We start from the raw sequence: 23,678 nt of genomic DNA, 5'->3' as shown, positions 1-23,678 counted from the left end.
ACTCTGTTCAAAAATAAGTACACAAAGATCACGGTAAATATAGGACCATTTTCAATAATTTATTAAAGCATAATTTTGTAAAGCCAGTTACAAATAAAAAAAGAACACCACACATATCTCTCTCTTTCTCTCTTTTTTTTGTTGTTCTTTTTGTTTAAACAAGCACAATGTTTTACTATGTAAAGGTGATAATAAGCGTAACACAAGATAAGAGTGGGCCCCACTTTGGCCGCCTGCGGCTGATAACAGGACCCTTTGTGATGAAGTTGCCCTTGAAGACAGATTTGTAATCAGAATTTCCATTAAGAAACATGCTGATCACATTTCAGCAACTACAGGGCAAGTTCTTCTTACTCAGTGTAATATCAGTGACAGACAGAACCACAGATGTAGAATAACCAGATCTCACAGCTCCAGGGTCCTCAGGATTTATGGCTTGTGAACTTCAATTTTTCAGTTTTTCACTCCTTTTTTTTTTTTTTTTAGATTAAACTAAATTAACCAAAAGTTCAAAGTGGAACCTGTGAGTGAGTTCTGCTTATTCTAAATCTACAGGCAGGATCCCAGTGGGCTGTGTGTATGCTTTCAGGCCGTAGCTATGATTAAAGACACTGAGGTTATTAAAATTTGGAGAATTTTAGCAAATCTCTGCATTGTACACTTACAACTTTACATGTCGTAGAGACTGATTTCAATATTCTTAGACTTTAAATTGTTATATTTAAAGAAGCAATTCAGGTTTTTTTTCATTAAATCTGTGGATAAATTTATTTTTGGTTACTGGGCAACACTTCAGAGGGGTTGGAGGGGTTTTGGATTCACAGCCTCAGTTTTTCTAAAATCATCGCTGCCACCCTGTAGAGTATGTGATGAACTAGAAAAACAACAACATATTTCACCTGAAGAACTTCACTTTAGTGTCTGGTGTGAAAAGCCAAACCAGATCTGTCTTTGGGGCAAATCCTGAAAATCTTATTGCCACAGAAACAAGTTTAGAAACTTCATCTAAACCAGATAAGACAAATAACTGGAGCATGTTGTCATGCTGGACGGTAACTTTCCATGCTATGCGAGCAGCACTCCCAGTGGATATCTGCTTTGTGGGAACACTTTGTTTACAGTGCTCTCTGCAGGTGTTTGACATGAGTGCCATCTAGCTGCAATGCACAGCATCAGGTGACCTCACTTCGAGTCCAAAGAACACACGCACGCATGCACACACACACACACACACACACACAAAGCAGTGATGAATTTCAGCATTCCAAGTGCACAATTAAACTTTTTCCAAGCCCGTGTCCTCACAGTGTCATATCTGCTTCTTGTACACTGATGCCGAAAAAAAAGAATAATCAAAAGCATATTTTCATTCTTCCTGAACAAACTTTGCAACACATACAGCACAATAGGAAATAAACAACCCCTCAACCCTCCCCTGATATTCCATGCTTTTCCCGTTAACTCACAATTACAACACCATTCTTCGCAAAAGTTACTCATGTAAATTCATCTCTTTTTTTCCAAGGAATACAGTAGTATCACTAGTATCACTTCAGTAGTATCGCTTCTCTTTTCCCTTCTCGTATCCAACAGTTTACGCCATTAATACACTCACACACACAGCAGCAATGCAGACACAGCACTTTAGGTTGGCTAAGATAGGGGGAATACAATAATAACAGTATTATCAGTAATTGTTTAAATAAAAATCACATGTTCATAAATAGGCTAAAAACACAGACAAACAAGGTTGTGTGCATTTTTGCTTAAGTCTCCTGATCTCTGAAGAAAAAAATGAGAATAGCTTGAGCAGATGAGGATAGACAGGATTTCATGGCTCCAATTAATTCTTCAGAGTGAGTCCAACAAATAACAACAATGATAAATTCATCAAAATGCTCTTAGAAATATGACCACGATACCAGCCAGACTCACTATAGTCTGTTTCCTTTTTTTTTTTTTTTTTATCTTACTCTTACTTCTCTGTGAGTCACATTAATGGCACAGCCAGTGTACAGTATTGGCATCATATTCAGACATACAGTGGTCATTATTAACACCAATCACTTGCATGTATCTTACATGGCAGGTGTCACATTGCATTTAGTATGGCATTTATATACTGTACAGTGCAGCGGCCACCAAAAATGTAACAATAATTCTTATTATAATGTGTGATATACGATACAAAATGATACATGTTTGTTCAGTTTATGTGTGCACGTAGGCGAATATACACATTTATCCAGCTTGTGTGACATGTAGACATAAATAGGGAAAAGTTTGTTGGGGGGTTTTCTGGCCATTGTTCTGGATATTGTTCTTGCAGAGCCAAGTGAGGCTCGTAGCCATGCACATACTTTGGAGAGCATCCAAAGTAAATCTTTCTTCTCTGGAATATTTATAGGATTTTTTTTTTTTAAATACTTAAAGCCGCTTCCTTTGGCTGAGTTTTCTTCTTGTGGCCACACAGTGGCGCTGACGAGTGAGCAGGTGAACACTATGTTGTTTGGTGACGAATCACCGAGTCCTTTTCCTCAGACGTGACAGAGCTGATATTATCGATAACAGACAGAGAAAGCAAGCAAGAACAAGAATTTAGCATTTTAACTTAACAGCGACCGCAAACAAAGAGTGAGGATATATAAAGAGAAAGAGAGAGACTCGGAAATTAGAGGAGAAGTGAGATAGAAACTAACAAAACTGAGAAAGTGTGGCTTTCTTCTGTCTGGCAGTGCAATGGAGGTTGGAGGAGCCACCTGGGGCTGACTGGGACTGGGTGGCTGCTTTGTGCTTGTTGTTTCTGAATTTGTCCAAAAACGGAGAGTTTGGTGTGTGCTTGAACATCTACATGCAGGACTACTGCTGAGGGTTATGTATTTGATGGGACAGCCCCCCAAAACAGTTTTTTTTTTCATGCTATTTCATGTTACGTTATTAATAGATCTCCAGGCCAGTTGAGTGTGCATTTGGCTTCTGTGTCCACTTTTTCCCCATTTTTGTAATTGATGCTCATTCCCTGCTCATGATTCAACGTGGGAGGTTGAGCTGGTTGGTGCGACTGCCCTTTATAAAACACAACCAACCAATGCAAGGAGCCAAGGCGTCTGGTGTCACTAGATGGATGAACGAAGAGCTTTGACTGGCTGGGAGAGATCACCTGACCCAGGCACTGGCAACACTGGACACAGACATGATGCTGCAGCGTTTCTTCACCATCATGTTGATGTAGGCCCGCATAATCTTGGTGATCTCGCCGACCTAAAATGTGAAAAAGGAGATTAGTACATCCTAGATAAGAGGTATCAAATCCTACGCTGAGAAAATACGCTGAGGGGGGGTGATTAGACAACGAATGATGAGCTCTCACCAGTGGAGTCTCAAAGTACATCTCTCTCTCATCCACGATGATCTTGTAGGTGCAGGGCTGTGACGCTCCGAAGAAGGTGATGTGTTCGTACTGGAAGGTCTCGAGCGGTTTGGGTTCTCCTCGTTTATACACAGACACGTTGTCAGCGCTCACACCCAGCCACAGATCATGAGGGAAACCTCCCTCTTTACACTAGCAAGAGAAGAGAGAAGGGAAAAGAAGCAGATCAAATTTATTTGTACAAAGCTCCAAAATTGATCTTCTGAGCGTTTTTCCTCACCTCCACATCAAATAGGGTGGAGCCATATCCTGGCCACTCCTTAATGATGCTCATGTATTTCAGCATGGCCTGATGCTGCGGCATGCCCTGCAGACGAGTCCACTTCTCGAGCACGCTGGTCCGTGTTGCAGACGTCTCCTCCTTCACCCACATCTCAAGCATTTGCTCATCCTCCATCTGAAACAATCAGCGAATCCTCCGAACTATCATGTGTATATTTATTTATTTATTCATTTATTATTTAGTATATCAGGAGACGGATTTCAGTGAACTTAAGATGCAGAATTGTACAAATCACTTTTGCAAAGTAGAATTTTAAAATGAAGTAGCTATATTTTCTTTAACTTTAATGAAAAGCTACTTTTTCCTCCATCACTGACCTTCTGCTTCTTCAGTGAACCAGTCTTGAAACTTCTCCTAAGGGTGCCATCCAGGAAGCTCGGAGTCTTTCGTTTCTCTACGCAGGGCCCGACACCACCTTGTCCTACTGCCACGCCTTTTCCATCTACAGCTCCAACACCTCCAGCCCCTCCAGCTCCACCTGTGACCCCCACACCCGGTTTGGTGGAGTGCAAAATGCGGTTGCGCAGACGTCCAATTGGGTAGACGCTCCCCAGGCTCCACCCGGCTCGACCTGCCCCATCACCGTGGAGATACTGAAGACGTAAAGCGGCCAGGTGCTGCAGCGTTTCCTCCGAGGCCGGGAAGTGACCACTTATCAAAGATTCGTGCGCCTGGGAGAGAGAGCAAGACAGTCTGCATTTCTGACACTTATATTTCCTGACTGGATCACATCTTCAGCAGGAAGAGAAAATATCAGGCTCAATTGGAATTGCGTTCAAATACTGCTTTTGTAATCTTACTAAAAATGAATACACCTAGTCATACATTCATGCCAGAGAACCAGCGAGTCAACAGCCACCACTACATCGTTCATGTAGGAAAGCCTCGTTTTACTTACAATCTTTAGGTCCTCGTTGATTTATCTATGTATCGTTCCCCAGTTTGTTTAACCCAGACTTAAATTTTGATTGTTGTCAGGTGTCAACATTAATTAGTTTTGGTTTCTGGTTTTTACTCCTTTGAGATTATTATGGCTTTGTTCTTCATTCAAGGAGCTTTTAGATATAAAAACTACTTGATGTCACACAGTTTCTTACAGCTAAACCACAACAGAGGTCATATAATTTGGCACGATTACGAATTAAGAGGTTAAATAAGACATTTTAAGGGCTTTTTAATTCCTTTCATTCATGTTAAAAACATTGGGATAATCTTGGGACATTAATTTGAAATTTAACAAAGAAATGTTGGGGTCAAGAGCAGTTTCTTCCAGCTCAGAACTATCTTATTATCTTAGGAGGATGATGTTATTATCTTTTTCTTCACTGTACACTGGAGTTAGTCAATTATCTATCATCTATTAGTTATTCCAAAATTTACAGAAACATCCAGTATAAAGTGGCACTGTTTGTGTTTAAAGGCCTAAATGGTCTTGAACCTACATACATGACTGGGTCCCTGACGCAGGATTTTGAGTTTTCTTAGTTTCTTTTTGGATCAATGTTTTTTGTTTCATCTGAATCTTTAGTTATCGCATGGTTTGGGTTTATGAGTAATGTTTGCCTACTGTAGAGTTGTTGCTTTAACTTAGATTTGTTATATCATGAGTCCAGTTTTTCTTTCTTCTGTTTAAGTTTTCTTATTTGTGTTCTTGCTCACTATCTGGTTTCTGTTTTTGGTGATTCATATCATTTCATGCTTTCAGTTTATTCCTGCCTCACCTGTGTTCCCATGTTAAGTGGCCGTCTCTGTGCCCTGCTCACTTCCTGTTTTACTCTGGTATTTAGTTCACTCCTGTGTTTGATGTTTGAAGTTTTACTTCCCATGTTTTGGTATCATTCATTTGTTTCACCTGTTCCTTATTTTCTCCAGCTGTGTTGCTGTGACCAGATTAATCCCCAGAAGAGTTATTGCAGTTTACTTTTTTCTAATTAGTTTTTATTCTTATTTCATTTTGACTTTTTAAGTACAGTGTACTTTCAGTTAGTTTGCTGAGTGGATTTTCTTGTTTCGGTTTAGTTTTTATTGTTTGAGAATGGTTAGGTTTATTAGTTTCAGTGTAAGTTTTGGTCTTTTTAATTATCATTGTATGGTGGACATATGTCAAAGGCAAGATTTAGGAAAATCAGTAAATATATTACAATAAAAACACAGAACTTTTTCATAGCAGTTGATTTAGAGTCTTGTTGATATCCAGAGTCTGAATAAACAGATACATCAGGCAACCTGTAATAACAATTTTGCTAAGCTAACAAATACTAAAATTAGCGATATTTCATCTATATTTTTATTTTACAGTGACACGGTGGTTAGCACTGTTGCGTCACAGCAAGAATTCCTGAGTTCAATTCTACCATCAGGCTGGGGTCTTTCTGTGTGGAGTCTGCATGTTTCCCGTGTTTACGTTGGTTCTCTCTGGGTACTCCAGCTTCCTCCCACAGTCCAAAGACATGCAGTTAGTGGGGTTAGGTTAATTGGAAACACTAAATTACACATAGGAGTGAATGTGAGTCCGATTGGTTGTCTGTCTCTATGTGTTAGCCCTGCGACAGACTGGTGACCTGTCCAGTGTGTACCCTGCCTCTCGCCCTAAGACAGCTGGGATAGGCTCCAGTGCCCCCCGCGACCCTGAAAAGGATAAACAGAAGCGGATGGATGGATACAAAACTGTTTCAGATCGTTTTGGTTTTTTTAAAGTCTAGTTTTTATTTTTGTTTAGTTAGTTTTAGTTGTTAGATCACTTTTAGTTAACTGTAGTCACCAGTATATTTGAAGCCTCAGGTTGCCTTATTTTTCTGCCCTGTTGTGCTTTTTGTTCTCTGTTTGTTCTCTTTTGCCTCTTTATGTTTCCTCCTGCTTCGATTTATAGACATTGTTGTCCGTCACTTGCTGAACTTCTTCTTGTGGATTTGGGTCAACCTTGACACCAACCCGAGACACCCACACTGACTCAAGATTATTAAGGTTTATTTCTTAATAACTTTTGAGAAGCTTCTAGAAGCTGCTAATCTCTGGAACTCTGGAAGACAGGCTGCTGTTGTGTTATTATGTAGAAATATTGTGAATGTGTGTAGGATTAAACTTTATGAAAATTTCATTAATTTTATTCTAAAGCATTTTGGTTTTAAAAGTGCTATACAAATAAGATTTCCTTGTTTTCTTTCGGACATCCTTTAGAGTTTTTTACTCATGCCTGATCTACCTTCTGTTCTTCTTCAGCAATATTTTTTTAAAGCTCACCTTTTTTGGTCTCACCTGCTTCTTCTTGTGTCAGCATTTAGGTTATCACTTTGAGCTAAACATAATAATTAGAGTAAATCTCACCTGTTCAAACATGAAAGCAAACTCCACTCCCTCTTTGGGCATGCTCTCTACATCCAAGAAACAGTACAGTTTAAAGTAGAGTTTCCATTCTCCTTCCTCCTCCTCTTCTTCACTGCCTGCCAGTCTGAAAAATAAAGGAAAACATGCCATGCGTTACTGCAAAGTGTACAACAAAGACACGGTTAAATGGACGGCAGTGTTTGTTCACAAAGACTCGGATACCTCTCGAACTTGGCCAGAACATCTGCCACAATCACTCTGCTCTCCAGAGCTCGGTCTGTGAAGCTGTTGTGCTCAAACAGAGAAAACAAATTCTTGCTTTCCTCCATGGCCAGACCTCTGATCAGCTTCTCTACAACCTGCAGTAACAACATTCAGACGGCGTTTAGTATTCCCATTGAAACTGATTTATTTCATCTTGAAAGGGTTTTTCAAATAATTCAAAGATCACTTGCAAATCACATGCACCCAGCCTCAGCTTTCTCCTTCTATTCAAGGTTAATTTTTGTTCTTTTATGTTTAAGATGAGCTAATGCGACTGCAAGTCTCCAGATATAGGTGTGAGTGATGGATCATTACACTCAATACAAGTGTAAAATGAACACACTTCTAACTTTATCTTACAGGTGTGCATTTTAAATAATGCATTTCAAAGAGAAATATGTTTGTGTATCTATTGTGTTTATGCACCTCTCCAGCAGTGGTGTGTGAGTTGATGGAGATCTTGCAGGAACCTCCTCCATGGCAGTAAACAGTAGTGCTCATCTCCTGCCTCAGCAGCAGGGCGGCGATCTCCTCCTGAGAGGGAACAAACTCACGAGTTTTGGTCTTCTTCAGGGATTCTCCAATGAAGGTGGCATACCGCTCAATCTCCGCGCCTGGATAACGCTCACGTATCCTGAGTTACAAATACACAAATATACACAACACATTTACACGCATGCATTTTATGGATGCTTTGTGAGGGAAATGCTATCCCTAATGCAGACGCTCACCTCTTGAGGTGGAAGCGGAGGTATCTGAGGATGGCTCGACTGGGTAGGAAGGTGCAGCTCATGCAGGTGAGCAGATGCCAGTGTGCACGATTGGCTGGACTGTTAGGCTGAGGCACATGATTGGTCTGCTTGATCACCTGGCAATAAACCTGTGGGGAAAAGATTTTTATCAGAGTGTAAACAGCTGGAAAACTGAAAGAATATTCTATGGGAAATAAAATATTCAAGTTTTATTCTGAAAGTAAATATACAAAAGTACCTCATCCCTGAGAGGGCGCAGGTCCTGACAGGTCTGCAGGATGCCCTGAATGATGGGCACCGTGTCTGCCAGTGTCTCCATCTCCTGTAGTGAGTTGAAAACTCGCACGGCCTCATCCTGCAGACTGGCGTAACCCTGCTGCCTTTGTACTGCACGGAGAAAAAAAACACGTAGGTAATCAATTAGGCTAAAGATGAGAACAGTAACATCAAGAAAGATTACATTAAAGGATGACTGTTGTGCCAATGTCAGCATTTTAAAGTGTTAAACATGTTGTCTGCATGTTCTCCCTGTGGCTGCCCGTGCAGGTTCCCTTCTGAAGCTCCTGTTTGTGGACACCAATTGTTATCACAGTCCAGAGAAATGCTTGTTAAATTTAATGACAACTCTAAACTAGCTCTGGCTGTGGATCTGTGAGCTTGTCCTTGTCTAGCTCTATGTTAGTCCTGTGATCTGCTGGCGACCCCTCCTGGGTATACCCAGTTTTTCACCCTATGACAGAACTTTTACTCCATTTTACACTTTTTTGAGTGGGTTTTTTTGGCCTCTTTAATTTCCTATGAAACAGGAAGTTGGGAGCGTATTTCACTCACAGCTGGTGACCTCTCCGTAAGGGAGGGGCAGTAGAGGCGCATGCAGAGGATGCTGTGTGTATCTGAGGATGGGGTTCCTCCTGTACATCTGCTCCACTATTTCTGGGTTCACACTATTTTCCTGAGAAGACACAATGGTGTAAAAAAAATCATCTTAAAGACACACATCTTCTGATGAATTTGAATTTACTCTGTCTATGTGAGCGTCTTACCTTGATGTCTCTGATGAGCTGCAGAGTTGGTGTTTCTATTGGGGTCTTGCTGTCTATGACTCCCTGTATAGCAGCTGTCCACCTCATGGCTTCATTCAGCATCTTAGTATAAAGACGGTAGGAATGCTTCCTCCCGTACACGATGATGTTCCAGTAGCCTGTAAAAAAAAGAGGGTGGGTTAAATCCAATAAAATTATTTCTACTAACATCGTGATTAAGTTTTATGAGAGTTGTGCAATAAATCCTTTTAATCTAATTCAATAAAACCAGGGTACTGGTACATTTATCAAGTCTATAATTGTAAACTGAGACACCGGCATATATCCCTAACCTCGTAAGTATAATCCCTGATTAAATGTGCCCTTCTTTCCCGTTCCTTTCATTTCTCTCTGCTCACCTGTCTCCCTGTGCACTCGTTCATCCGGCTGAATGACAGAACAGAGGGAGTTAAGGACCAGAGTTCCCATCTTGGAGGAGTTTTTCTCTGAGCTCTTGTAGTAATCCAGGGAGTTGTGGGTTAAAACAAACCAGCGCTTCTTCAGCTTAAGGGAGGTGCTCTTGGCATTTGTCTTCATCTCCTTTTGGAGCCACCCTGAAGATGGAGAGGAGAGGGAGGCAACAAGAGGAAAAAGAATGTAGAAAATATTGTGATACCTAAACCTTTACGTTGAAGATAGACTGTTTTAAAAATGACAGTATGGTGTTTTTAGCGAAAATTAAATACAGATAATGCGTATAGTTCTAACATCTATAAATGGCCCAATATTTTCTTGCTTAAAATATTCCCAAAAGTAAAAAAAAAAAAAGTAATAAAATATAGAAAGCACAGAGTTGCATCTATAAGTTTGAAAATATCCAAAACCCTCACCTCTGACAAGGAACTCCTGTCCATCTATCCTGGCATCTCCTTTGGGTTTCTGCAGCAGACTGATCCAGTGATGCATCTCCTCTGGTGTGTCGCTGTTGCAGTGGATCACACGATTGGCCGTAATGATGACGAAAGAGTTTGGCCTGAAAACATGAACTATGAGGGTAAGTAGCAGCCAGGTGTTGCTAACAAAATGCACTTGACCAATTGATGATCAGCAAGCGTGACCACCTCAATATAGTGAGAAATTCTGCCAGGTTTCTCATATGGACCATTCAGGTATTGACATGATGCCACAGAGGAAAAATATCAGCATTTATCTCAGAGATAGAACTGTTGCTGCCAGTCAGTCTGAGTAGGCAAACATTGATTTCCAAACAATTTGGAAACCATGGTGCTACAGTGAGAAAGATTTCAAGTGGAAAACATTCAAGACCGATGCCAGTCTTCCCGCGAGCGACTTCATCTCAAGCTCAGATAAAGCAATGTGCACATAAACTGCAAAAATTAACACTCTACAGACCTCAGTTATCATGCTAAATGTTAAATTTCATGACAGCACAATTAGAAGAAGACTGAACAAGCCTCTTTCTTTCTAAAAAGAACATAACAGTATGGCTTAGGTTTCCACAGTTACATCTGAACACACAACAAGAACAAAGTCCTTTGGACAGATGAGACTAAAGTGGAGTGTTTGTAGATAATGCACAGTGGCACGCTCGGTGAAAACCAATCACAGCAAATCAGGAGAAACACCTCATAATAACTGTCAAGCTTGGTTTTGGAGGGGTGATGATTTGGGTTTGTTTTGCAGCCACATGGTGCAAAACAAGCACCTGTGGCTGCATTGCATTTCTTTAGTGCTGATCTTGGCACTAAAGTAAGTCTCAGGTCTTGTATAAAGTTGCTCGTCATTCTTTTCTACTAAGTTCTTCATTCATACTCCAACCAGAGAGAGAATTTCTTCTTCTTCTGCATATGAGGAGAACATCAGCTTCTTTTCTAGCTGATCAAACTTACCGATCAGGGTTGTCTGATGCACAAACGGAGTCAATCAATCCCACATCAAGAGTTCCCTGAATGAGAAAGGAGAGCATTGTTCAAACTGAACTATTTGTCTTAATAAACCAATCCAACTCGTGACTGTTCACAACCTTATCTGTATCGTTTTCGATAAGAAAACCATTAAAACAATAATCACCTACAACCAATTACAAGCTATCGAACATGCACATTTTGTGGGAAGAATATTTTCAGATCAGAGGAATTTACTGATTCGTGTTTTTAAAAGACTGACCACAGCATTTTTGGGGTTGGCCTGTTCATGGGACATCTCCAGCAGCTGCTCGGGAGTGCACACTCGCACCTTACTGAGCACGTTGAACCACCCACTGCACAGACGAAGAGGATGCCATCATGTTAAAGCTATGAAATCAGACAGGGATAGGTGCTTGTTTTTATTATTAGCAGTCTATGGTCAAGTCTACGTCATACCTCGCATCCTCAGGCGACTCTGCGAACACTTGGTATGTCCTCTCATCTGTCACAATGTTCAGAGCGTTCTCCTTTTCATGGTTATCCACAATCTCCCTATGAAGTCATAAAAAGGACACTCGTTTGAGAAATTCAGGTTCTGTCTGGACCAGTGGACCAGAAATCAAGAGGAAATTTCCATTGATCCAGCGAGAAGCTGAAGAACATGCCCGAGCTGCATACAACACATTTTAAATCAGTAAATTTCCATTATGATCTGGTCTGCTTGAAACATGTTTCTGTATTTGCTTGTGATTTTCTGTTTGTTTTTTCTTGAGTTTTGCTAGCCACACAACTCTAGACAAATAGTGAAGAAAACTTTGTGTGATTTTCTGGTGGTGGGGTTTGTCAGAAATCTTACTTGGCTGCTCGGATGTCGATGGTTCCCTTGAGTTTCTCCTCACTGTCGTTGTCGTAGTACATTAGCTTACTGTCCCTCAGAACAAACCAGCGCATCTTCCAATTCCTGCAGAGAAATAAGACACTATGAGCACTCTTCATAAGCTTAATATTGCCCTCTCAACCTTTCTATTTAACAAGATCACAACTACATCTCTTTCCCCAAAAAGAAAACCACCAACTTTTACTCTGAACACATACTTTTCCTAAATCAATTACCAACTAATTGAAGAACCACTAAAAGCTTAATACATTGGCTTTAATGTATTGTAGTGAACTCCTGCAGGGGGTTTAATCCCTATAGTTACACAAATACTCAACGGCATTCAGAACTACAGACAAATTAACCCATTCATGCGGATTCAATAAATCTGTGACTTTTAAGCTATTTACATTTAAATAAATCAAGCTAACAAACACTGTGGTGTTACATGAAGCTGTCATACTGTATTATACTTCACCTTTTATAGAATTATGAGGAAATATGAAACATTCAGTTACATTTTAAGATCTTCTGCTTGGCAGTGTGGTAGGATCTCACAGACCCATCTTGTTGACATTTTCTGAACAGCTTTGTAAAAATCATCACATCATCAGATTGCGCTGAGCTGTAATAGTGCTTTTATTTGCAAAGCATGCAGGCTTCGCTCAGTAATAACTACAACAACCTCCGTGACAGAGTGGACAGTCCTCCTCCTTTCTTGTAGAGCCAGCCTGACTTCAGAGACTCTTGTTTGGACCGGAACCACATGAAGGTCTCGTCCTTTAACACGCACCAGCGCCTCCTCCATGGGATCATGAGACCAGCTGAGGGAGCACAATTGGGAGACATAGTCAATTAAAAAAAAGGTCTAGTGGATAGGATTTGGTGCCCACACTGAAAGAGCAGAGCTATGATTATCTGCTATATTTAATAATGCAAGTGCTATAGAAATAGATCAGAAACACCAGCTCTACAAAGAAAAACATCTATACCCTTCATGTATAGGTAGCCGTGGAAATATGGTGGCCCATTTCCATTGAGCAAAGTCACCCTGCCATTTGTCACTTCTTCATCAGTGTCCATCATGCCATCATGTTCATCATCACTGTCCGCATACTGCAACATGACACAAGAACGTTAGTGACCTGCTTATGCTTTTAATAATAATTACTTTTATTCCATAATGAGATAGCACGCTAACAGTTTATTACAATGAGTTAAAATGCACTGTATACTCTAGCTGCTCATACATATCTGCGTGCACGCTTGTGAGGATGCGTGTAAGTGTGTGTCCTCACAGAGTCAGAGCTGCCTCTGTAGGACTCGATGCTGGCGTTGGTGCAGGTCGACTTCCTGGGGTGTTCCTCGTCCGCCACAGTCGCGCTCCCTCGGTTGCTTCCCGACACGGAGCTGTCGTCTCCGGCGGTGACTGACCCCTCTTCCTCTTCTTGGTCGTAATCTGATTCTGTGTCGGCCGGCATGCTGTAGATCGGCTCCTCGCCATCTACGAGGCTCTCCACCATGCTCACTTTCCTTTCTGGCTCTTTCTTCTCCTCCTCTCCTGGTGGAGGCGGTGGTGGAGGCACAGTGGTGCCATCTCCGGGTGGAGGGAGGGGAGGTGGAGGAGGAATTCCACCCGCAAGCATGCTGTCTGATGGAAGGGGGGGCGGAGGAGGTGGTACAGGGGGCACTGTTCCCTCTGCAAAGGCAGGTGGTGGAGGAGGGAGTTGGGCAAATATTTCCTGATCCACAGGAGCATTTGTCTCAGCAGGGGGAGGGAAGTCAGGCAAGGGGATACACTCCTCCTCAGCATGAAAGCCTTCGTCTACATCCTCTTCTTTGGATGCTCCTCTGGTGGTGCTGGCACCTTTTGGAGCTTTCACCTCTGCAGCGGGCTTAGCCCCGACTGCTCCCAGTGAGGGATCAACGCCTCCAAAGTTCAGGAGGTCGATGAGCTCCGTGGCCTTGCGCGATGCCTCCTTTTTCATCCGCTTGAGCTCAGCGTCCCGGCGCAGCTGCAGCTCCTGCTTGGACGACTCACAGAGCTGCGACACTTCATCCTCCCTCTTCTTCTGCAAGCGCTCAATCTCTCTCTCGAGCTGCAGGATCTCCTCCATTTGGCGAGTTTCATCCTAAAGAGCAGACGAAAGGGTTAAAACACTCCCATTAATGCCAGTGAAGATGCTTCTGACGGCTTTACCTTTGCATCTGCTCCCTCCGCTTCCTCCGTCTCCCCTTCGCCCAGCGTTTTCTCCTTCTCCTCTTCCTCCTTCGTCTTTTGCTCTTCTTCCTTCTTCTTCTTCTCCCCTCTCAGTTTTCGAACGTGAGCACGCGCCACCTGACCTCGTCGGTGTTTCTGCAGCACCACCGCTGCCTTGCGCTGCTTCACAAACCGTTTGCGTTGGATGTGCCTTCGTAAGTGTTTCTGGAGGGTGACGACGCTGGCACGTGCACGTTTGAAGTGCTTCCTGTGGATCGAATAACACAAAATTCAAAGCAACAAACATAACTGGTCCCAAAAACATGACTTCACATCACAAGATTCTTACTTAGCAGAAAAAGTGAGTAGGTGGGCTCGGATTATCATGGCGGCTTGGCGGCGGACTTCATCTCTGTCTTTCTCTAAACGCTGCTCCAAAGACTCCTTCATGAACACCTGCAAAACAAAGAGGTGACAACAGTTTATAGCCAGCCTGTTAAACAACCTTGATATGAGACACTGTACAAAACTTTGCCATTTTAGATCTCCAAAAGGTAAAAAAAAAACCTCACCTTAGTCTTGCCTAACTGCCACTCCTTCTTGGTCTTATCATATTTGGTCAGAAGGTCTGTGGTTCTCTTCTTATCATCTCCTGCTGTCGGCACCTTTTCTTTCAGAATGATCTTATAACTGCCATAAAAATGTAACGTTAAAGAAAAGAATTGATACTTTTAAAAAACAAATCACAGATATAGAAAAATATGTAAGAATGTAGATTTAGAGATCTTTACCGAGAGAAGAAATCTTTGAATGTTCTGCGAACTGGGAAGCCAGCACGACGGATCTTCACGGTCTCCAACATCCCAGAATACCTCAGCTGATTCAGCACGACCTCCGGGTCAAACACATTTGGAGTCTGAAAGGATGATACAAAGGATTTAACACATAACCTTGATATAGTACAGAATAATACTGTCAGATAGTGATATTAACATGAATATGTGAGTAGATAAAGACATTGGATAGAAAAAACAGACCTTTTCCATGTTGGGCTTAATGCAGCGAATGAAGAAAGGATTGGAAACACTCAGAGTGGCCATAAGAGCGTGAAGAGAGTCCTAAAGAGATTAAGAAAACAATAAATGCCGATACATCGCCATAACAATCATAACTACCATTCCAAAAAACCCCAAAAACATTTTCTTTAATGCGTTTTAATTATTCTCTCAGTTCAAGACCCTTAGTTAACAGTTAGCACCAACATCATATCACTCACCCTGAACTGGGAGCTCACTGTAGGTTTACGCCGGGCTGTTCCCATCTTCTCCTCATTGTTCCTGCTGCCGACCTTTTCAAACAAGTCGTAGATGAAGTCCAGTCTATGAATCGACAGAAATACAAAGGATGAAACACACGCATCTGCTAACTCATGTTAGAAAACGTATTACAGGGTACATCGGGATAACAACAAGGAAACTGGCAGAGCTGGAAAAAATAAACAAAAAATCCACCACAGTGTGTTTGGATGGTCAGTTTCAAAGCTCATTAGAAGCTTTTAGAAACACTTTTTTCATATTTTCAGAAACTAATATCCATTATTTTGGTTATTGTTTGGACTTCAGCCCAATAATTCATATCAGCTTAAAACAAGGCAAACAAAACATGGATTTACCTTTAAAACCCTTCTTTCTTTGAATGACTGGTTAATTAGACCTCTGAGTCCTAATTAACCATCATATCTGCAGATATTACCTGCTGTCCTTGAGCATGTTCAGGATGTCATCTCTGAATGTGTCTCTGTTCTTCTCCAGGATTCCTCTGACATCATAGAGGACCTGTCGGAAACAGATATTATAAACTACACTGACTTTACAACACAATGATGGCGTGCAGCAGGTCCGTTCTGAATAAAACTCACCTCTCCAGCATAATGTTTGATACCAAACTGATGATCAGCAAGTCTGGGCTTGACATAGTAAGGGTTTGTCTGCAAAAACAGAAGCATGGCATTTAACATAAGCTCAGCATTTAGTGAATTACGCATAGAGGTCATTAGGAGATGTGTAAATAACTCACAGAGTGTCGGCTGTGCAACTTCTCCAGCAGAGTGAAGTCTGTTCCTTTGGGGAATCGGCTCTCTTCATTCACTAGTGCCAACAAGCCCAGTTTCTAGGACAGAGAAGGAGGGGGGAGGGGTAAAGTGGTGTTATTGCATCAGTATTATGAAATCAGCACCACTTTCTAAGACATCGGCCCCACAAATTATTAGATTTCCAAAAACAGATCTGAAGGAGGCACCCAAGCTGGTCTTTAGTAATGGTGAAGTACTGGAGTTTTTATTTCAATTCCCTTCAACGGACTGAGAAAAGATCATGCACTCAAAAACTAACATCTTCATTACATTTATGCTATGAGTTATAGCAAATGTATTTTTTACCTTCTCTATGAGGTCAAGACACTCGGCATTGTCCATCCAATCAATTGCTTCCCACTGAACACCTTCCCTGTGGAGAGTACAACAAAATATTTATGCAAGGAAAAAGAAAAAGGTCATATTTAAATTTACTCTTCCATTCCCTTTTCCTTAAACACTTTAAAGTCCGCTTCACAATCCGAATGTCTTTAGGTTCCATATTCACGTACCGGTTGTACTCCAGCTGCTCCAGAGAGAAGATGTGCTTGTTGAAGTACTCCTGAAGCTTCTCATTGGCATAATTGATGTTAAACTGTTCAAACCGGTTGACCTACAGGCACAGAGGCAGGGATTGACTTACAGACATGTCATGGTTCTGTGTCGTGAAACAAGCTCAACTTTGTCTGGATCATCTGGATCAGTGAATCTAAAAATGGCGATCCTGCATAACGGCAATCACAAAGCTGGTTATCGTGTGGCTCAGCTAACTCTGGGTTCATGAATCCAGCTAGTAGCACGTTTCCAAAGTATTCCAGTTTTGCCAGAAAAAAGAGAAAATGCTTATTCAAGTTCTTCTTTTATTTTAAGTGTCCTAATTCTGGCTCTTTGCTGTATCATTATGAACAAGTAATGCATTTGCTAATCTGTTAGAAGTTAACCAAGCAGAAAGGAACCCTATACCCTCTTCTGTGGTTTCCTCTGCCTTAAAAACTCCACCATTAGACTGCCATTTAGTCTCATTCAACCGCTGTTTAATATGTTTGTTTATATGGGGGGTTTTTTGTGTCCACTAATCAGATGGCAGATTTCCTTCTGTCCTCTCCTTGGCTTGGCTCAGATCATCTCAGTGCTCTCCTGCAGTCAGTACTCAACCTGCCAGCTCCATATTATTTCCCGTCTGCCTCTCTGCCTTTTTATCCCCCTGGTCTAAAGAGACTCAAAAAATACTTTTGTAAATTCTTAAGTTTTGTTAATAAATTATTCTCTGTTACACCTGGCCTCTAATTTCTGTTTTTCGTATAGCTCTTTCTTTTATAGAAAAGAAAAACCTTATTAGTAAGCTTTTTCATTTGTCTTTGTCAGAATCCTATATGAATGATAACTCAGTGTTTCAGTGAAGTGATTAGTCAGTAGTAAGAAACTCATTAATCTTGCTTAGTAACAGGATGAGTAGCAGCTGGCAGCTTAGGAAGCGGAGGAGAAAATTCATGACCTCAAAATCAAAATTTGCCAAACAGAGGGAAGGTCAAAGCCCTCACCTCAAAGTTCTCAAAGCCAAAGATGTCAAGGATGCCGATGGATTTGAAGTTTTCCTTCCCCTTAATCTTCTGATTAATCTTGAGGATGATCCAGGAGAAACACTGGGAGTATAACGCCATGGCGACAGAGTCCCGGGAATCAATAGCCTGCAGCAATGAGGGGGAAACCCAAGGGAGGGTTGAAATGAGTAATGTGACTATGTCAGGAAGAGGCAGAAATCAAACATGGAGGGGTAAATTAAAGTGTGTTTATATGCATGTGTGTATAGGGACCTGCTCAATAGTAAGTGGGGAACAGATTTCCTCTCCTCTGAGGATTATGGAGCGCTGAGTCATGACTTCAGACAGCTGGAAGGCATCCAGCCCCAACAGCTCACTGGCATTGGTAACCACTGGAAACATGGACAAAGACATGTTAAACATCTGGAACGTTTTCTATGTCTACCTCGATTTTTATATCATCTAACTCACTTTCTATGAGCACTTCTCTGACCTTGCTTGGTGGTGATCTGAGCTCCTCCTGCAGTCATGAACTCAATGTTGCCAAGTTGTAAGACTCCCGACAGCAGCTTAAACATGTCTCTGATCTCCTCCTCCGTGAACTCCAAGACCTTTAGCGCCTCCTGTGCAAAGACGAGCACGGGGAAAGAGATTGTGAGCACTTTCTCAGAGCCAAAGGTTCATTGATAACATTCACATCCCAGAAAAAGGTTTGATAAATGGAGGGGAAAAGATCTTTATTTCTCTGAGGCTAACCTGCTCTGCTCTTAAGACAACAATATGTCAGTGTTCAACAAAAAAGATTAACAGTTTTATGGCTGTGAGGACATCAAACTTTACAATCTAAGGCCACCAATCCTCCCTGCTATCATCCTGTTAGCGTTGGAATCTCTCTGCTACTTTTGTAACTGGATAAAAAAAACAATAGATAACAATAGAGAACTGTTCTTACAGACCTCAGTACATCTACTTGAAGAACTGAAGACAAAATCAATACTGACCATAACACTGTTAAACAGCTCTTTGTCATTTAGACTCTTGTCCTTAAGACATCCTGATTGGCTGAGGTAGTGGTAAGATTCAGCGGGATCCTCCAGGAAGTAGAGGCCTGCAAGAGCAAATGTATAATGTGAGCAAACGATATGTATTCACAGGTAAAAGTTAATGATTAATAATGTTTGTCCATCAATATTTATTCTTCTCTATTATAACTGAAATCAAACTATTTTTACAATAACTTCTCACATGAAGCCAAAAGTGTAAATTGGATCATTGAAAAATAATAAAAATAATAAAAGCTCGCTGTTGATATTTACGCTCGCACAGCTTCTTACTTTTTTGCTCTTTACTAGCTCCTGCCAGCAGAGCGTAGAAGATGTGGTAGTTTCGCTCTCCGGGGTTTTGTCGTACCACGCGGTTCTACAGAAAAATCAGGGTAGCAAAGTTTCCATGAACATTTTATTGTGATTGACAATGTAAGACTGACACGTGACTCCTAATAAATTTGATACGAGGAGGTCGAGACATCCTTACCTTTTCAAGTAAATCTGACAGGAAGTGAGTCAAAGAAATTCATCATTCATATAATTCACCTTCTAAGAATCAGAAACATACATTTCTACCACAACTTTTTATGCGTGTATGCAAAAACAAGCACCCGTTCAATCATACACAGGTGTAAATTTCATGCAGTTAGATGTATTGTGCTTTAAAGCAAGGATACAATCTATGACGCAGCCTCCTTGGATGTTGCCGCTCTCAGAGAAGTGAAGTTGGATGAACTTCCCAAAGCGACTGGAGTTGTTGTTGTAAACAGTCTTAGCATTACCAAAAGCTTCCATGATGGGACTGAAAAGGGGGAAAAATTATTTTTACAGTATTTTTTTTTTTACCATATGTTTTCCAGAAAAAACTTCAACAAATTCGACATTTTAAGGAGAACATAATATCCATATGAGCTCAAACCGTGCTCACTTAGCACTCGCACAGTTGTAATCCTGACACTTGGATTTAAATGATATGAAATTTCAGTTACACAAAACATTATTCTTTGAGAACTTAACACCCTGTTAGAGATGTAAATAAAAGGCTTTAAAGTCTCAAGTAAAATGAGCTGGTAAAATCCCAAAGAAAAGGCAAAGGCCATAAGCAGGCCTTGAATGGCTGCCATCTTTACCATGTAAGCTGTTAATCTGATATATAAAATGTGTAAAACACACACTCCTAATCCCGTCCTTTTACTACTTACACAAGTAGTCATTACAGAAACTTAGTCTTCATCATATTTTCTGGCGTTAGTGATTATTTCTTCACCACAGCCTAGCAGGTAGCACGCTCCATGGAAAAGATGCTAACCCACTGACTTGTTTCTTGGCATTTCCTGAAGCTTGTCATGTTTACTTCACTGATTCGCATACCTGCTCTGTACGATGGCTTGCTCCACACGCGTGCTTTTCTCTGAGGGAGGAGTTCCGGCTGAGTTCTGGCTCATCACTGACAGAAACTGCAACAGCAGTTTGGTGCTTTCAGTCTTCCCTGCTCCTGATTCCCCACTGGAGTACACATACACACAAAGACACACATAGCCCAATTAAATCCTACACACAATGACCTTCACCGACATTCCCGTATCTTGAACCTCTCCGGTTATCTAATTGGTGTTGCAGGTTGATAGACCTCAGAGATATTCAGCCTATCGTAATCAGGCTGAGCACAAGTGAAAGCATGATGGGATGGTGGACACTAGAACCAGATCAGGCCACTTAATCATGCAAACCAATAACCCTACTTTAATTTGGAAGAGGAAATTGTATTTATTTTCAAAACAAAGGGAGACACGGTCATGATCACAATCTATTTGTTCTCTAGCTTGGTCTTGAATATTGCTCTGTCTCGCATTTCCAATCAACCACTGACATCAATATGTCTGGGATGCAAACCACTTCCACTTCCTTAAGCCTTTACCTTGATTTTTCATTAGGTCTAATAGCTGTCAGTGTTTCACTATCTATGCACAGGCTTCAACTACAAACAGGCATAGGAACAGCAGGATTTTCTGGGAATAAGCATACTAGAAATAGTAGACTAGAAAGACAAGATTTAGGAAACAAAGTCATGTTTTGATAGCTTAGTAGAGAAAGATAGAGGGATAGATGGGTAAAGAATTCCCTGAATGTCCTCCATCATTACCTGATGAGGATGCACTGGCTGTCGTGGCGTTTCCAGATGCAGCGGTAGCATTCATTGGCTACAGCAAAAATGTGTGGAGGGAGTTCCCCCAGATGGTGCTTGGAGTACAAGTCCACCCTCTCTAGGTCATACAGACCAGGGATCTGCTTGTATGGGTTGACAGCTGCCAGGATGCTGCCGATGTTAGTCTGAAAACAGCGAAGGAGAGACATTTCAGGTTCAGTGTCTGTATCATCTTTCCTTTCTTTTTATTATTTGATTATATTTGGTCCACGTTTATCCACTTTCTATATTCATATGACCTTATTGGCACATTTAGTGGACTATCCACATATAAAATAGTGCTAAAGGACACAGATACACATGAGTGCATGAGAGCGCAGTAATACAGAAAGCAGACTCACACAAGAGAAATTCTTTTGATCATCTTAAGGTAAATCCGTATATGGACAATATTTCATCATCTAGATTAGGCAGTCTAGATAATCTAGCTGTCTGGTAATCTTCCAGGTTTCCAGACTTTTGAAAATTTCTGTGCATCAGCATAAAAGTGATCAAAATGTAAAGACTGCAATGCATACTGATCCCACAGTTTGGAGGAGAGGGCATTCATGTGTAAGGATGCCTGGGTTAGTGATCAAAAAGAAACTTTTATGCGTTTTATTTCCTATCTGCATTGTAAAACGCGCATGTATTCAAACCACAAGGCCATCAAATCAAGTGATGTTGCAGATTTTAAACTGCACTATCGCACCATAAAGTCATTCATATGGTTATTTTTTTGCAATGAGAATGATATATGCTGTGAAATGGTGAGCAGGGATATGATGCTTCTACAGTTAGTGGGCTTAAATATCAACATATGAAACAAAGCAGATAAATTTATTTCGTAAGAAGAAAAAATAGAATAAATCCTGCCAATGGCGTGAGACGATTTAGGTTCCTCTTGCTGCAGAATCACTAAATGACCACCTGATTTAATAAAACATGAAAGTTTTAGACAGTTTCAATAAGGAGCAATTTTCAGTCCTCCTAAAGAGCTAAAGTTGGCCTGTCCTAACCACTGACAATTTCATTTCATAGCACTCACTTCTCTCTCCGTCTTTTTCACTTACAGACGGGGAGGCCTGATGAGTGGATTTGTGTCTCTTTCTAAAAGCCTCACTCATGTAAGCAAAGGAGAAGGAGGTGTGTGATAATATAAACACACATAATGGCCCTGCACAGACATAGACATAGACACACATGGCTCGCTGAATGCACTCACATAGATGCAATCCTTCTGGTAGCGTTGGTAAAGGTTGTGCATGATAGCGGCTTCGTGCAGCTCCGCCAGTGCTGACATGTCCTCCACCCCATCGATGCTTGACTGGTGCATAGCGTACACTCGCTCCCTGGTGACCTCGGCCTGCTGCAAGTAAAACACCTGTATACAAGGAGCCGTAAAGATCATCACCCAGTTTTTGACTTCATACTTTGGCATGAAATAATACAATAATATTCACAAGTGTTGTGAAATAGCAATCTAACAGCAATGCAAAGCAGCATATGTGCTGATTGTGCAACACTGACAGTCACTTGGAGACAACAAATGTGGATAAATCGAGACTCGTGAGACCAGGTAACGTTGAATCTGTGTGAATTTCAGCCTCAGTTTCCCATTCTTAGTTGACAGGAGTGGCAACCAATGTGGTCTTCTGCTGCTGAAGCCTTGACGTCTTACAGTTTGACATGTTATGAGTCCAGAGCTGCTTTTCTGCCTAGGTTATTTGTGCTATTCAGCCGTTATTAAGGGAATTCCTTTTAGTAGTTTTTTTGTTGCTATTGCTGTTTTTGTAAGTTTCTTGAGTCTAAAGGTTTCTAGGCCAGTTTAATTATATTTTACCTTTTTTTGTTATTGTTGTTTTTGAGCTAAATAACCTGTCACTGGTGTAAAATAGGTTCATATTCACTGTAATGAAATTAGAGTAAATGTAGTCCCCAAAACTAGAAATATTCCTTTAAAGGCTTTTGTTTGTAATTTAAAAGGAAATATTCTAATAAATAACACAGACCAAAACTGAATAACTGGCTAATCAATGTTTCTGACACAAACAAATACATGAAAGACTCCAGCATTCCAACGTCTCTCCATTTTTAGCATTAACAGGCTAATTGTGATGCAACATGATGAAAATCCACATGGTGAGAATACAGAGCCTCACGGCTCCCTTCAGACCCCCCATCTCATCTATGTCATCCATTGCCATGGCAACTAGAGAATTAGGGGACAAAACGGGTGGAGAAGCCGGCTATGGGAGGGGAGGAGAAAGAAGCGAGAGAGGAACACCGTGAGGACAGAAGCAGAGAAGATGAGAGAGGGCAATGGATCTGATCTGGAAGGACATGACAAGTGAATGCAGCTCAGTGTGTATTCAGGTCAGGCACATGGATGCTGCTGCCACAATTCCCATCCGTCTTCCTCACACACGGTGCACAGACGCACACAGGCTGTCATTCTACTTCAGCGTAAAGGTCGCTCATTCACTCCAGCGAAATCAGCCCGGCCAAGAATAGAAACCACGGCCTTTACGATACTGGGTCGTTAATATGTCATCTCAGTCTCACAGCCAGCCTCCACCCTGAGTGAGCTTGCTGCTGTAACAGATGTGGTGGAAGTCTGTTGAAAGCGGCAGAAGGGTGAGCTGTAGGCATTCCGACATCCTGTTCTTAAATAAATCTATTTCACTCCAGTGAC

The 23,678-nt window shown here is 41.3% G+C and overlaps 1 protein-coding gene across 3 annotated transcripts in view; it reads right to left on the bottom strand.

Moving 5' to 3' along the window:
* Nucleotides 1-38: 38 nt before the first annotated feature.
* myo10l1 (myosin X, like 1) overlaps nt 39-23,678 on the bottom strand; it is a 48,328-nt gene continuing 24,688 nt past the window's right edge. For 2 of the 3 annotated variants that reach the window (XM_023155600.3, XM_076877409.1), the window contains 41 exons: nt 22,209-22,367; nt 20,942-21,129; nt 20,170-20,304; nt 19,476-19,600; nt 19,286-19,299; nt 19,087-19,171; nt 18,754-18,860; nt 18,246-18,375; nt 18,026-18,144; nt 17,753-17,899; nt 16,724-16,824; nt 16,518-16,584; nt 16,157-16,249; nt 15,999-16,067; nt 15,833-15,915; nt 15,357-15,459; nt 15,118-15,198; nt 14,872-14,996; nt 14,653-14,770; nt 14,430-14,536; nt 14,081-14,348; nt 13,179-14,012; nt 12,873-12,996; nt 12,563-12,704; nt 11,860-11,964; nt 11,460-11,555; nt 11,263-11,356; nt 10,986-11,041; nt 9,966-10,108; nt 9,495-9,689; nt 9,097-9,254; nt 8,885-9,005; nt 8,292-8,440; nt 8,033-8,181; nt 7,728-7,935; nt 7,260-7,396; nt 7,038-7,161; nt 4,031-4,384; nt 3,651-3,827; nt 3,371-3,562; nt 39-3,261 (listed from right to left, as the gene is read on the bottom strand). In XM_023155600.3, coding sequence (XP_023011368.2) covers nt 3,157-3,261; nt 3,371-3,562; nt 3,651-3,827; nt 4,031-4,384; nt 7,038-7,161; nt 7,260-7,396; nt 7,728-7,935; nt 8,033-8,181; nt 8,292-8,440; nt 8,885-9,005; nt 9,097-9,254; nt 9,495-9,689; nt 9,966-10,108; nt 10,986-11,041; nt 11,263-11,356; nt 11,460-11,555; nt 11,860-11,964; nt 12,563-12,704; nt 12,873-12,996; nt 13,179-14,012; nt 14,081-14,348; nt 14,430-14,536; nt 14,653-14,770; nt 14,872-14,996; nt 15,118-15,198; nt 15,357-15,459; nt 15,833-15,915; nt 15,999-16,067; nt 16,157-16,249; nt 16,518-16,584; nt 16,724-16,824; nt 17,753-17,899; nt 18,026-18,144; nt 18,246-18,375; nt 18,754-18,860; nt 19,087-19,171; nt 19,286-19,299; nt 19,476-19,600; nt 20,170-20,304; nt 20,942-21,129; nt 22,209-22,367 — 6,087 coding nt within the window. In that variant the 3' untranslated portion in view covers nt 39-3,156. The remainder of the gene's footprint in view (nt 3,262-3,370; nt 3,563-3,650; nt 3,828-4,030; nt 4,385-7,037; nt 7,162-7,259; nt 7,397-7,727; nt 7,936-8,032; nt 8,182-8,291; nt 8,441-8,884; nt 9,006-9,096; nt 9,255-9,494; nt 9,690-9,965; nt 10,109-10,985; nt 11,042-11,262; nt 11,357-11,459; nt 11,556-11,859; nt 11,965-12,562; nt 12,705-12,872; nt 12,997-13,178; nt 14,013-14,080; nt 14,349-14,429; nt 14,537-14,652; nt 14,771-14,871; nt 14,997-15,117; nt 15,199-15,356; nt 15,460-15,832; nt 15,916-15,998; nt 16,068-16,156; nt 16,250-16,517; nt 16,585-16,723; nt 16,825-17,752; nt 17,900-18,025; nt 18,145-18,245; nt 18,376-18,753; nt 18,861-19,086; nt 19,172-19,285; nt 19,300-19,475; nt 19,601-20,169; nt 20,305-20,941; nt 21,130-22,208; nt 22,368-23,678) is intronic. The other variant, XM_004540316.5, reaches the window with a different exon arrangement.

Source organism: Maylandia zebra, linkage group LG19 (assembly GCF_041146795.1).
Source record: "Maylandia zebra isolate NMK-2024a linkage group LG19, Mzebra_GT3a, whole genome shotgun sequence".
NCBI lineage: Eukaryota > Metazoa > Chordata > Actinopteri > Cichliformes > Cichlidae > Maylandia > Maylandia zebra.
The sequence above is the reverse complement of the archived record's forward strand: the minus strand, read 5'-3'. Positions and strand labels throughout refer to the sequence as shown.